General features: G+C 39.4%; 1 protein-coding gene across 1 annotated transcript; it reads right to left on the bottom strand.

Moving 5' to 3' along the window:
- Window positions 1-52: 52 nt before the first annotated feature.
- On the bottom strand, window positions 53-12423 carry UEVLD (UEV and lactate/malate dehyrogenase domains). The gene is made up of 12 exons (XM_079308443.1): window positions 12354-12423; window positions 10745-10829; window positions 10046-10108; window positions 8997-9160; window positions 8023-8158; window positions 7478-7599; window positions 6767-6872; window positions 4945-5115; window positions 4025-4198; window positions 3656-3740; window positions 3063-3186; window positions 53-1788 (listed from the first exon to the last, which is right to left on the bottom strand). The coding sequence occupies exons 1-12, from the start codon at window positions 12393-12395 to the stop codon at window positions 1624-1626; spliced, it is 1437 nt and encodes a 478-aa protein (XP_079164569.1). The 5' UTR covers window positions 12396-12423; the 3' UTR covers window positions 53-1623.
- Window positions 12424-14905: the final 2482 nt, after the last annotated feature.

Raw genomic sequence — 14905 nt, 5'->3', positions numbered from 1 at the left:
GACACAAACGCGGCCTCAAATTAACCCACAAAACACACCTGCGAGAGCGGGCAGCGCTTTAAGGTTAGAATTGTTACAAAAACACCCAACTAAATAAGCCACAGCTCGACTATTCGCGGGAAAAGAAATGCTCAACAGATGAGAAACAACACCATGAAAAGTAATGTAAAACCTTAAATTAATAGGTTGGTTTTTTGTTTTTGTTTTTTTTTTTTTTCAAAGTAAGTGAAAAAACCAAACACCAAAGTACAGCTTTTAAAAAATATACCAGCAAAGTTGGTTACCTGAAGCCATCGCAAATTTTGCCCCGTCGTTTACCGGTACAGTGAAAGAACTTTGGGTATTCCATAAAAATAAAGGTCTGAATTACTGAAGGCTTTTTCTTTCTACTTTTAATCCAGTTTTGAGATCCCTGCATGTCTGGCTCTTTATGAGATGTAACTGGAAGGCACAAAGGATCAGATCTTTTGCTCTGCCACAGATCCTACTGTTGCTCAGAGCAAATTTCCAACATGATTTAACCAGGCACCCCTCAAAGGTAAATGTGCAATGACATTCCTTAGCTGCACACAGCAGGAGTGGAGCCCAAGTCCCCTGTGTCTGCCATGTGATGCTGAGGTCTTTTACCAGTAAAAAAATCAAGAGGTCAGAACCCCAAAAAACACTTGATCTCAAAACCATCTGGTTTTTACCTACAAATGCACGCCCTAGTTTTTTATCACATCCTTGGCCTCGTGGGAGGAGGGTTACAGGTTCTGCTGCCTTCTCCTGAGGCTGATGGAAAGCTCCCAGCCAGCTTTGGATTGAGGTCTGAATGTGCAGATACTCCTGCACTGTTTAACTGTTAGATTTTATTTTTTATTTGAAGCCCAGCTCCTGCTCCTCCCATTCAGGAAGAGCCTCTGATTGCAGTGCTCCATGTGTGTAATGACAACTGTAGATGCTTTAGTGCTCTGAATGTCCTCACAAAATAAAAGCAAGCAAGTCAGGGTATTTCAGGCATCATTAAGTGTGAACAGAAATCCATAGCCAATAGTTCAGGTTTGAAGGGTACTGGAACCATCATGCTCCCCTCAGTAAACAGCAAAATACCAGGAGTCCATTGACATAAGAGCACCTACACCCACGGAAGATGGAGCTATGGAACTGCATCCCCAGCACCTCAGGAGCTGGAGTGTGACTGTACCCTAAAGCAGCCTCAGACACAGCATTTAAAAGCCATGAGGAAGGGTTCAAGTGGGCTCTGCAGGTGGAGTTTCTGCAGAGCTGGGTAAGCCCCTCTCAAGGACTGCCTTCTAAGGAGGTGCAAAGAGCTAAGAGTAACCCAAGAATCAGGCTTTAACTGGCAGCCAAAAACCACAGGCAAGTGCCACCTGAATTTAGGTTAAATATTCTTGTGTGTTACTAGCCTCATTTTGGCAACCAAAAGTTCACTTTACAAAGAAAAAATTACTGTGCAGTGCAGCACTACATTTCTTAAACCTAAACTGAGAAAGCACTTTTGGAAAGTAAAGTAATACAGCTTCCTGTTTTCTACAGAAATCCATATATATGAAGCAACCTCTTCTGCCTTGCAGATCTCCAACTTGAGTGAGCAGACACAGAGGCTTCCCTTGTGCTTCCTTACAGTTTCAGCTGCTGCTGAAGGTCATGAATTGAGCCTGCACTGCTTTGCAGTTTCTCTTGCACCAGTGGGTCTTCCTCCAGTCTGACCATTTCAATCACTCCACTGGCTCCAAGAATACATGGGAGGCTTAAGAATACTTCACTGTTTATATTGCAACACCCCTGGAACAACACACAAAGAATGCTGTCACACACACAGTTTCTTATTTCTGCTGCAACTACACAAAATGACTTGATTATGTTAATTAAGCAAGGATATTCCAACATATGGCATGTTTTGATTGGTAAAATTCCGTTTATTGTAGATACTGTGCAGTGGGTTACTGTATAGAAACTGTAAAATATCACTGTGTAGATAAAAATTTGTGCAGCATGCCACACTTGGAGAATTTTTCCAAGATGTATAGATAAATCTCTGTAATGACAAAGTTTATAGTAAACACCATTTCTTAGCTAGAACAAGCAGGGACACTTCAGATCATTAGTTCTTTTAGAACTGAACAAAATAAATTAAATAATGTAGCCTAAGAACTGGGGAATACTTTTCAAATATTGATCCCATACAGAGTCTGCAAAAGAATTAATCAAACTTACATCCCTATAATTCAAGTTTACACTGAAGATTGTATTTGTTTTCGCAATCTGAGAAATTTCACATTCTGTAGATACTTTAAAGTTTAAGAGACTTGTATCTGTATTTAGTTCAGGGATGACTTAAAACTTCACTTGAAATGTTATGATTTAATTAGATATGTGCTTGTACTCAATAAAATAACCAGCCAGCTCAACTTTCCTGCACAGGGACATGCAAATTGTCCTTCTGAAGGTTCTAAATTGAAGTGACAAATACACATTTCTTCATGGCTTTTCATGTTTCTCATCATATGAAATGTTTTAGTGAAGCCTCTTAGGAGAAACTTCAAACAAAATTCAGTCTACAATTTAAAATTAACTATTGCTTCATAATCTTCTCCTCTTAAGGAAAATCCTAAGAAGTAAAAAAGCAGTTGTTTCAAACTTAATCACATAAAATACTGGCAGAAAATACATTTTATACTTTCAGAAAAGATAAAAATTTCTTTTTTCCCCTTTAAAAAAAGCCTACATTCAATACTGAGCACTCTGGAAGTACAACTCACATTTAATTTACCAAATCCAGTTTTTCCAGAGGTGCTGAGCAGCAACCCTAAATGTGATTTGCATCTGGATTTGTATTTTTAGGAGAATAATCCACTTTTAATATTGGTTTCAGATTAAAACAGTAAGTGATTTTTGCTCATTTTTGGACTAGAACTGAGAGCTGTTGTTGGAAGAAAGTAGTGGCAGTAGCACTACTTCAGAACACTGAGATGTCTGTGCTGCTAAAATTAACAGTTATATCTGGTATAAATAATATAATTACAGTGCCAAACAAAAGATATTAATAAAACATTTACCTTTGCCAGAGTGGATACAGAATGAACCTTTCTTTTATCTTTCAGAATGCTGTCAGCCAAATCAGCAACTGAGAGCCCAACAGACCAAGATCTCTGACCTTTTCCCTTTAGGATTTCCACAGCTCTATACATAAACCAAGAAAAGAAGAAAAATGCAATGTTTAGATTGTAATTATTCTTATTTTGGTTTCTATGTAAAACCCAAAATACAGGTTTAAATGTACCATATCAGGTAAAGTGTACTATAAAAATGTGATTCTCTGTTTTGGAAAACAACACAAATAAAGAATTGCTGAAAATATTTTCTTTATGTCTATATGTCTAGTATTTGTTTTAAATACACAGTCACACAGCTCTAATGTTCTGCTGTACACTGTGGTGTCTCCTTACATCACCACAGGCACAATGTTAGTAAGAATTTCAGAAAAACAGTGCCATCCATAGAAGTGAATGACAACTTGACCTACAATTTCCTACAAATTCAAGGCATGAACATTTTAGAGCAAGCTTTCCCCACTTCATAAAGAGCTGAAGAGCACATCAGCATCAAGTGCCTATACATAAAGGGAAAAAAAAGGTTATAATGGTGCTACCTGTTAGCCACCTTTTCCCTTGAGTCACCAGCAGTCATTGCTTCTGTTTGATTTGCAACTACATTACAGCTGGTCCATGATGGTACTAAATAGATACAACAACAAAAAAAAAGCATTTGAGGTTGTGGTTTGTTTTGGTTGTTTTTTCTTTCTGTGACAAATGGCAAATACTTTTGATACTACCCCAGGTCTACAGACTTTGGCACCCCAAAACTGTATTACTTAAATCCATTATTATGATAATTACTACTCCTCTTATTACTTTTCTCATTAACTTCATTACTTTTCATAATTATTCTTTCATTATTCAGTTACTTAGGCACTGCCAGGACATTACATACTCACAGTCATAATAAAGCATCATTTTACCTTTGTCTTCCCCTTGTTCACCAATAACCCAGGCATCTTTTGCCAGCACCTCTGCTTTCAAAAAGTTGGTCAGCACGTACTGAAATCTCTCTGAATCCAGGTTGGCACCTACTCCAATTACTCTGCTTTTGGGAAATGAGCTCAGCTTCCATGACACAAATGTCATTACTTCAACTATGTAAAAAAAAAAAAAAAACATGTTGCCAATAAAGGACCACTCAAAATTCAACTCAACTACAAACTATGAATCATCATTATGAAAAACTCTGGATTTCTTTACTTTAGGTATAAGCATGTAAAAAAATATTGGTAGTTTATTTCAACCTAAAACACAAAGTTGTGTGGGGAAGAAGTAAAAAAATAAGAACAACAATGATCAGAGAGTAAGAAGAGCTGTCTTCAGTGCATTACAGGATAGAGGCTCACTCTCCTTTCCTAAATAGTGATTTTGCTTTATCTTAGTTCATAGTACCACTGACCTGGAAATTTAAACCTTCCACTAAAATCTAACTGCAATATTTACTATTAATACTATACTTTATATATGAGTAGCCTGTGTGATCATATGGCACATAACACACATGGATCTATCCTTCCTGCACAGGAGAAATGTGCACATAAAACTCACAACTGACAAGACAACAGCCAATGGATGCTAATGATGTAGAGACAGGTTGAAACTATGCACAGAAACATATAGAAATACATACCTGTTACACTAAACAAAGTACACTATTTTCTTTTGTCTTGGTAACAGTAAAGAAAAAACCCTCAAAGACAGTGTCCTGCTCAAAGCTGTAAAGGAAAACATCTTTCAGAGTAGCAAGAATTTTTGACTAACTAACCAGGTGTATTCAGTATTAACATATTTTTGAAAAAGCCAGGTGAGGGACAGAACATTATGCAGAGTTCCAGCATACCTGGATGAGAAGCAACAAGGAGAACAGCATTCTGACTGTAGTGGGACACTGCTGGAATAATTCCTCTGAACAATTCCACGTTGCTTTGTATGACATCAAGGTAAGTCTGAGCATTACCCAGAGAATTAACTGTAAGCACCACAACTTTGGAATCTGCTGAAGCAGAAAAATCTGAAAATATAAAGAAAACACATTATTTGAAAATTATGTCATAGTATTGAGCTTTGGATGCAAAACCAAGAGCTGTTCTAAAGGCTAAACTACAGTATCTAGCTTAATTAGGGATTCTTTCCCTCCTGTCCCACTCATATGCCCCACTGTGGAATTTGGGGCACTTCCACAGCTCTCCCACAGAACTCCTTTCCTGTTTTATAGGTGCCAAACACAAAAGCCAGACTACAATTTGTCAAGGTTACAGAGCAGAGACCAGAAAACATCTAGACAGCTTTAAGAGATAAACTTTTCTTGTCAAGAAAGAAAAAAAAAATCCACGAAAAAGCTCCTTAACTTTTATTCCAATTATTAAAGAAGGGGAAAAACTTTTACTCCTTTATCTGAGGCTTCTTCTATGATTTTTGATCTTATACCTTAATCAAGGGCACATAGACAACCATGAGACACACTCCAAAAGTCTATTTATTAACTCAAATAAAAGATAAATTGCGTTCATTAGCCCAAAGAAACACACAACCACACTTGCTGCAGGAATTTGTTAGCCAAAGCTGCCTTGAGCAGGTATCTCTGAATACCCAAGTCCCACACAGGTGATCAGCCTGGACAGAGAAATAGGGAGATTTGTCTGTTGCACCACTTTTGCAACCAGCTCAAGCCAAAGCAGAGATCTAATGCACTGACAAATTAAAATCATATTAAGCAGGATATAATTAATACCAGCTTGCTCCAAACCTAGATATAAACACACTAAAATAGCAGGTGACAGTATAGAAGCATTTGGTAGCACTGTAACACTACCAAGTTTCTTATAGCACAGCTAAATGCAAACATGCAAGAGACAACCACAGAGGCACAAACAGATTTGTGGTACAGTTGCACAACCAGGGTTCAGGAAAAAAGGTGTGCTAGCAGTAAAACCTGCAAGATAAGATCAAAGAATGTACAGCAGGCAATGCCAAGTGCAGAATAAACCACAGAGATGCCTGGTGGAACCAGAACAAGTCCCTGTCCCCAAAAAAAAGATAAATTAAAAGAGAAGCACAAGAAAACCCCTCATTTCATCTTACAGAGGGTGTAAGGAACATGGAAATATGACACATAAGCAAGGAAGAATGTAACTTAATTCATTTACAGCTTTCCCTGTGGAAAAACTTCTGAGCTGCATGGCCTCAACTTTGCAACCATCAAAGACCATCAAAGGCTGTACCTAATCACTAGTTAGAGAGCCATGGCATTGACTCTGTTGAATTGTATGCTCACAGCTGACTGAGGACAAGGTTTATTAAGAACCCATTGAGTATGCAGTGACAGAGATTAAGGACTCACTATTGGCCATGTGCATGTTTAATGAACATCAAACTAGGAAAGCAGCCCTTTGAAACACACCTTTATTTTTCAGCTTTCACAGCCTTCACTAATTCCTATGCAAATATTTTATCCCCCCTTTTCCCTCCCTCCCTGCCCATGACACAGAATTTCTTGCTTGGTTTCTCTGTATTTCTGCATGAGTCCAATTTCAGCATTAGCCTCTCACCTGCAAGTACAAACCTTTAAAAAAAAGCAGCCTGTGTGGCACTGTGTCTCCCCAGATGTCCTGCTCTTGTTAAAACAAGCACAAACACACACAGTACAGCACCCACTCTCATACCTTTGCTGATCTCCACATTTGGCACAGCAAAAATCTCCAAATCCATGGTCCCTCCTTTTGCTGCACCTTCAGAAAGATCCAAAAGAACCACCTTGTCTGCAACATCCTGTATGAATAAAAATAATACAGATCAATAATAAACCAAAACTGAATTTGTTCTTGTGGGAGGGAGGAATAAAACCCAAAATTCCTCCTATTTCATTATTTGCTGTACTGTGTACAAATCAAACAAAATTACTGGTCAAAATTACAGCTGAATCACAAGGAAAAGGACTTAGCTTAAGAAGTCTAACTGGAAAAAAACACATTACAAAACAAAAAACTCAAAAAACTATCACTGGGAAGTAAAAGTACTGACATTACTGTTATGTCTAAAATACAGCTGTGGTGAAGTACAGCCCATCTACAGACTATCCTTTTCCAGGAGCTAGGAGATCCCAGTTTTAAGAGGCTACTGCTGAGACAAGAATCCTTTAGAGATTTTCAAGCTAAGTGAATTCAGTATTCAACCCTTTGAATTAAAAAAGCTGACTGATAAACCAGTGCAGAAAACTAACACCTCTGTGTGCTCATAAGTTAACTGAAGAGACAAATGACCTAAGCAGTGACAGCTGTTAAAACTGATGAGGCATTCCTTAGTGTCAGATATTAAGAACTAGATTGAACCCTCTCTCTTAATTAGGTCTCTTGCTATTTTAAATAATTACATACCTTTGCTGCAACTGCTAGTACACATGCAATGCCAAGATCTCCAGCTCCAACAATAGTAATTTTGTTAAAACATCCTTCATTTCTGCCTCCAGTTTTACTCCTTGATTTCGTGTCAGTCTCTCCTGCAATGAAAAAAAAACCACAAACTTTGGTGCTGGTCCACACTGTATCAATACAAGTATTGCTGCTTCAAAGGATCATGGATGTGCCAGAGTTAAATCAAGTGGACTTTTTCAAAGCAGCAGTCAAGAGTGATCACAGAAAATCCATCACAGCTTGCAAGATGTGAAGCAAATACTCCTCTCTAGACAGGAATGTTTTTTTCACTAAGTAGAAATAGATGAGCATGACAACAGCAAGACAGCTAAACACTAATACCACAATAACAGCACTCCCTTTGCTGCTGTTACAGGTGTGCATACAGACCATGGTCATAAAAGCTGTAAGATATAAACCATGTAGGCTTCTTTGTGACATTAAGTAATGATAATAAGTGAATATATTTTATAAGAACATTAGAAACAAGTCCATGAAAACATGCCCACCTTCAGTAATCTTTGCAATATAGGCGAGAAGTTCTGATTGCCTGGCTGCATCAGAAGATGACAATGAGTACAAAGGGAGCTCTTCCTCAAACTTTGCAATCATTTCCTTGATTAATCCAATGAGAGTTGATTTAGGCTGAAATACATCAGACAAACAGAAGACAAAACAGCTGAACAGCTATTTCATATAGTGGTATCAGCTGTGAACTGCCAGAACCACACAAAATTTAATCAAATTATAAATACTGACACTCTTGACTTTTACACAAACACCTAAGGGAGAGAAAAGCACCATTTTGAGAAGATACTTTCCAAACAGGAGTATGGACTAAAAGGAATTTAACAAAAGGAATTCTAAACTGAAATTACCAGTGTTAGTTTTTGAAGGCATCCATGAATATATGGAAGCCTTTAATATAGCCACATCCAGTATTATAAGAGGGACAAATCTTAAGTAAAGAGAAGTTAGTTCAGTCTTCTTAAATGAGCCAAATTGCCCAGAGTTCTGGCAGTTCAGTTTTCCTCCAGGCAAAACACACTGTAAAGTCAGCAGAAATTTCCTTAGGAGTTCCTGCATCAATAATGTAAAATGCAGCCCATTCATTTTGAAAAGCTGGCATTCGTTAAATAATTTTACTGGCCTGGCAGTCATATTTAAGTGAGTAATTTAATACAGTGCATAAAATCATTTAGCAACAGCACTGACTTTTGAATCTCTGCTGTTTCAGCGTTCTGCCAAAACAGACACACCCAAAAGGCCGAAACTTGCATTGAACTTTCCCGAGAGATACTCAACCTGTCTCTCAATTCATAGCAACAAAGTATCATGAGGATTGCTTTGTAAAGATTCAGTCGCCTTTTTTCCTTAAAATCACTACCAAATGCCTTTCCAAGCCTCAGCCTGCCTGAAAGCTCCCCATGATACCATGCAGTATTCCCAAAATCTTCCCTTCCCTGGTCACTCCACCTCTTACATGGCTCCAGTTCTGCAGGTAGGGCAAATAAATCCTGCCCCGTGCATCCACGTGTTTGCCCACTGCAATGCCCATGTTTGCAGTCGGCTTCAGGAAACAAATGGGGGGAGCAAAGGGATGAGAATCCAGGATCCACAGACGAATGGGAATGTTATAGGAATTGCCTGTTCAACACAAAATAAAAGCCATTACTGACTTCTGCATCGGGAAGAGGCACTAAAGAGCAGTTGTGTGTGTGTGAGGTGATTCACACTTTGTAGTAACAAAAGAATAAAGCCTGACACATCACTTCCAGATTCATACTGGAAAAATATTTATATTATTTTGGCTAATTAATAAAACCAGGCTTGTCTGGATCAACTTGAAGTGTTACTGATTGTGCCTTACTTAATATAAAGCTCTTAATTGTTGTTTGGCTTCCCAGGGGCCTCTCTCAGCCAATGTGTCCCCTTTTCCCAGCAAAGAAAGGTTACAGATATATAGATATATATGTATGTATATATATGTATGTTTATACATGTATGTATATACACATATATATATGTGTATATATATATGTGTGTGTATATGTATGTATATATATATGTGTGTGTGTGTGCTTCATACTTATTTTATCAGTATGAAATATATATATATAAACTTAATATACTTAACACCTAGTGCAAAAAAAGCATTTATAAAGAGTTTTGCATCAAACTTCAAAGGCTTTAAGTTGAAAATAAAAAATTACCAGCAAGTTATTTTTGGGCACTGTCTATATAAGTGTAGGTCTCAGAGTTCACACAAGCTCCACTAGCATCAAAGGGTTTGCCAACAGGGTCTCAAATGACACCATTTTATAATAGTTAATTTACTTATTTAATTAATAGCACCTTATTTCAGCATCTGTGTGCTTGTTTCTGCAGTAGAAGTGACTCCTGCCAATTCAAACAAAATATTTTCTAGTCCCCTTTGAAGACACTGCACAGTGAACTGTTAAGAGGCAGCACCCAACACATTTTACATTTAGATTCATAACTGGTAAGAAAATTACTTTTGAGTTATCTTACCATATTTCACTGGAACAGTACCACTAAAATTCAGGAGGTCCTTCTGGGATCCATCCTTGAAGGCTGAAATTAAAAATGCAATTAAAAATAAAAAAATAAACTCCTTTCAAAGCATTCCCATTCACAACTACAAATACACAACAGTGATTTTTCTTTAGAAATCAAATTCACTCCTCCTGGAAGAACAAAGACTAGGATATTACTAAGATCCCCCCCCAACATTTAAAAATATTTCCTTAATGAAATTTTAACAAAAATTGCATTGGTACAAATAAGCAAAATTAACAAATTAGTCTGAACACCCCCTGTCCTAGGTAATCCTGATGTTGTGGGAATTTCCAGTCAGGCTGGTGGATTCTGGAAGCCACACTCTACAAGTTAAAGCCATCAAAATACTTTTGATACAATAATTAAATATGGGAAAAAATGGTGTTATATACAAAGAATTTAAAGCATGAATCTTCTATAATTACTGACAAGTTGAAGTAAGATGAAGTAAATGAGTTGCTAAGGTTTTTATGTGTATGAATCCTTGCAAGAGCATTCAAGAACAGTATTGTGGCACAAGAAATTTTACTGCAAGTCAGCATAAAGCCAGGAACACAGTGGAAATATATTCACACTCTATTACACACAGTCTGCAGTTATGGCAAGTAAGAATCCCCACAAACAGTTCAGAGTAAGTGTATCTCTTCTTACTGTAGGTGTTCATGGAGAAGGTGAAGTTGGGGTAGGTCATGTTAACATTCTTCAGCTCTTCTATGGTCAGGTCTCTGAACTTATACTGGGAAGGGGGAGAAAAAATAAGGAAAAAAGTTCCACTGCAAAGGTTTTTGTATGAGAGATATGGCAAAGGACACTATAGAAGGCAGAAACACAAGAAAGGGAAGGTAATAATTACTCTTAGTATTATAAATAGTTTTGATACTAAATAAATTATCAAAAAGTATTGATTACAAAAAAGCTTTGAGTCTATTGCCAGGCTGCTGTTGCTACATAAGAAATCTGAAATTCTGAGCATCATTCCTTATACACCATTTCTTCTTCTTTACAGCTGTGTGAGCAGAAGTTTAGTAAAATTTAGTCTCCTCTGCACATATTAAAAATAATATGAAAATATGAACCTCTTAGGAAAAGATCATTTTCTTACTGTTAAACTCAGATCCACCTGCACACATTTTAGAAGAATTTACTAAGATGTCACTTTCCACAAACGTGTCAAACATGTAAGTAATTAGTCTCTGGATTTTTTTTTTCATTTTTAAGCTGTCCTTGAGAGCTGAGAAATGAATCACTGCTGCTTCATTAAGGCTATCCCCAGCCAGTCCAATACCTGAACTTCCAAGAGATTTGCATCCTCCCACATCCCAAAGTTACAAAGAGTATTTTCCAGTTCTTAGATTAAAGCCTCTGCTTCTCATTTAGAAAACCTGGTTCTGGTTTTTTTGGAACCCTTGCACAGGCAAACAAAACTTCTGCCTGATGAAGAGCTGCTCGCTGCCCTGGAATAATTGTCACTAAACAGTAGCTAAAATCGAATTTCTCTCCAGTCTGCCACCCCGGCAGAAATGTGACAGCTGTGGAACATGGCACAGTTATTTTCTATTTTCTGTCAGCAGGAAAACACAGAGCTGCTGACAAGAAACACCTTTCAGTCCGCTTCTCCCCAGCACTGGATTCTGCAAAGTCACGCAGAAAAAAAATTAAAAATAATCCAGTGTTCCCTAGTTACCAATGTCTACAAAACTTACAACACTTTTTGGAGGCGTTGATGTATCTGGTTGTGAAACCAAAGTCATCTTTCCCGAGCTGGCCTCCTTCTATTCCTAACACAAAACATTTCTATCAAATAGTTTGTCCTATTTTAAAGACCACAGGATTTACGGGGTGACTCAGATACAGACCTTCCTCATTTCGCACCCAAAATTTAAAATAGCCCAGCTCAGCTTCTCACATGGAAATTAAAACGCTCAGAGGGATGCTACAACAGCGCATCTGTGGAGGCGCTAAGGCGGGGAATGCCACCAGAAAAGAAGAGTTATCAATTTGCGATGAGGGAAGGGTCAGGGCTCAGCGGTGAGGCACGGCGCGAATCGCGGGGGGTGAACCGATGCGCGGCGCGACTTAGAGCTCGGCTGGAGCAGGACACCGGGACGGGAATGCCCGGGAATGCCCGGGCAGGCAGCCCCGGGACACGGCCACCCTGCCCCTCCCGGGCCGCTCCGCCGCTCTCCCTCCGCCCCTCCCTCGCCGCCTCCCCTCAGCGCCGCCCGCGCGCCCCCTCCCCTCGCGCCGCGGGCGCGCGCACCTTGCCCAGCTGCCGGCGCAGCGCCTCCTCCGCCAGCGCCATGGCGGCGCGCGCCGCACTCCCGGCGGGCCCCGCGCGCCCAGCGCCGCCCCTCAGGGAGGGGCCCGGCCAGGGCCGGGAACCGAGATTCCCGGAGCTTTTAATCGTCCTCCCGCTGCCCTGACAATCTGCGCTAGACGCTCTTTCCACCCGCCACGGTGGTGCATAATGTGGAATGTATCGAGATTAGCTTAAGCCAGGATCTTCGGTGATATAAGATCGGTATATACTTTCAAGCCTAACTGTTGGAGTCAGTGGGTTAGGGTACTCTCTGAATCCTTCAAGGAGGAATCAAGGTGCAGGGATTGAATTAAAGCCCTTGGATGGATTGAAATATATTAAGCCACTCACACATAAAGTGAACATTTAAGTAGAAGTAAGTCAGTGAGTTTTAGTAGGAGCTCTAGTGCTTTTAGTAAGTAAAAGGTTTGGATTCCACAGCGGTAGCTCGAGTTCTAGTGAAGGTTGAGAACATCCTGATATCTTCAGCAAGAGGCTCCAGGCCCACAGTTGTAGACAGGACTTAGACATAATAGAGCTATAGTAAGAATATTGCTTACATTTTTCACATAGAACAAGATAGATTGTATGCATAGTTCTATACATAACCCGGTGTGCTAAGAAACTAGAATTCTAATAGGTTAAGGAGTGGTGGTCTGAGCTTGTTAGAAAGATCCTGTATAAAAGTATATATTGGGGACAGTTGTTGGTTTTAGCCATTTTGGCTTCTAGCCATTCACTTATTGCTATTGCTTTGCTATTGCTTTTTGCTATTGTCTGTTGAGACTGATGTGTTTTGTAATAAATACCCTTTTTAACTATTAGCTGCTTTGCTTATTTAAGATAACCCAATGAAGTAGGAGCCTAAGAGCTCTGGAGTTGGTGCCATGGAGCACTGGAGGTCAGAGAACCTCACACCTAATCAGCAGGAAAGGAGACCTAATCAGATGAAGAGGACATGAGTGAATGAACAAGCTTTAAGGATGCAGTAAGTCAATGTTGTTCATAGAATCACAAACTATGCTGAGTTTGAAGAGACCCACCAGGATGATGGAGTCCAGCTCCTGGCCCTGCACAGGACACCCCAAGAATTGCATTTTTAATCGAATTATTACAACTCTTCATTGCATAAAAGGTCACCCTGTATATTAAAACCAGCATTTTGCCAGCAGTGCAGATCCTCTTGACCAAGATGTTTTCTTTGAGACTTGGTAGAAAAGTTAGGATGGTTAATGAGACAGAAAATAGACTGCAATTTCTCAGGTGCTGAGGGAGAGAACAAAGTAAAATGACAGTCTTGGGGTGACATGGGTCTCGTCTTGAAACATACAGCTTTGGAATTTTATTCAGCTCTACACAAGAGGAAAATGACATCATTTCTATAGCCTTAAACTTCTATACTCTAAATACTTGTCTCATTCTGCTTGCCCATGAACATCCTAGGGATGCCAGCTTAGAGCAAAGCCAAGGGAAAGGATTCTCAACAACAGGAAACTACAATCCAGGAAGCATTAAAGGATTTTCTCCAGTGGAGAAAATCATGCAATACTGAGTTGTCTAAATTAACTTAAGAGTCATGGAATAGAAATTACAAGTTCAACTTGTAAATATTAAATGCTATGGGAAAAATTTGAACTTCTAAAATATACTCAAGTGATCATTCCTGATACCAAAGACTGGGAAATAAATGCAGATCAACCATAACACAAGAGGCAGGAGCCAGCTTCCTAACAAAACCCAAACCACCTTCAGCTCTGGGAATATCATGATTAAGATATTTATCTCAGTGCTCCCCTTTGTTCTGAACAACCAGCAAGTCATCAGTATGTATGATACACATTTTATCTGTCGTAACAGTCACTTTCAAAGAACAACCAACCAAGGATGGATTTAAGCCAGCAGCTGTGAATACATCAGCCTTCATTACCAAGTGTAAAGACAGTGAAGAGACTTTGCACAGAATAGTTATATTCATTCTCCTGCCAGCTTCAGCACATCACACTGCTTGAACAGGGCTCCCAATACCCCTGTGCCTGAGCTGCCATTGCCACATTCCCAGCTTTGTACACAGCTGGCAAACAGCAGCCAGGCTAACAGAAGGGTTGCTGGCTCCCTCTTTTTGGCTGGGGGAGGGTGGTAACAGCAGCACATCCCTCAGCCTGAACTCTCAACATTCACCATGTGGGACCAGGTGCCTGTCTACGTATCATTTAGTCATGTTTTACACGACTATGGAAGTCTCAGAAACCCTTCCTGCACACTCTGTACAAATCACAAAGCAGATAAAGTGCCCCTCCTGTCCAAATATAATCAGTGTTATTCATCAGCTACAGAGCAGCAGGTCAATCCACAGATGCTCTGCTCTACCATACACATTTGTTTGATCAAATCTTGACATACTGAACGTGTTCAGTATGTGTAAGGACCACAAGGCACCCATACAACACAAGCTGCAAGGTGACAGGGAGGGTTATTGCTTTACCATGATAGGGAGCTGAGGACAGACCCACACC

The sequence above is a fragment of the Erithacus rubecula genome, assembly GCF_903797595.1.
Source record: "Erithacus rubecula genome assembly, chromosome: 6".
NCBI lineage: Eukaryota > Metazoa > Chordata > Aves > Passeriformes > Muscicapidae > Erithacus > Erithacus rubecula.
Note: the sequence above shows the minus strand (reverse complement) of the source record. Positions and strands in the feature narration are given on the sequence as shown.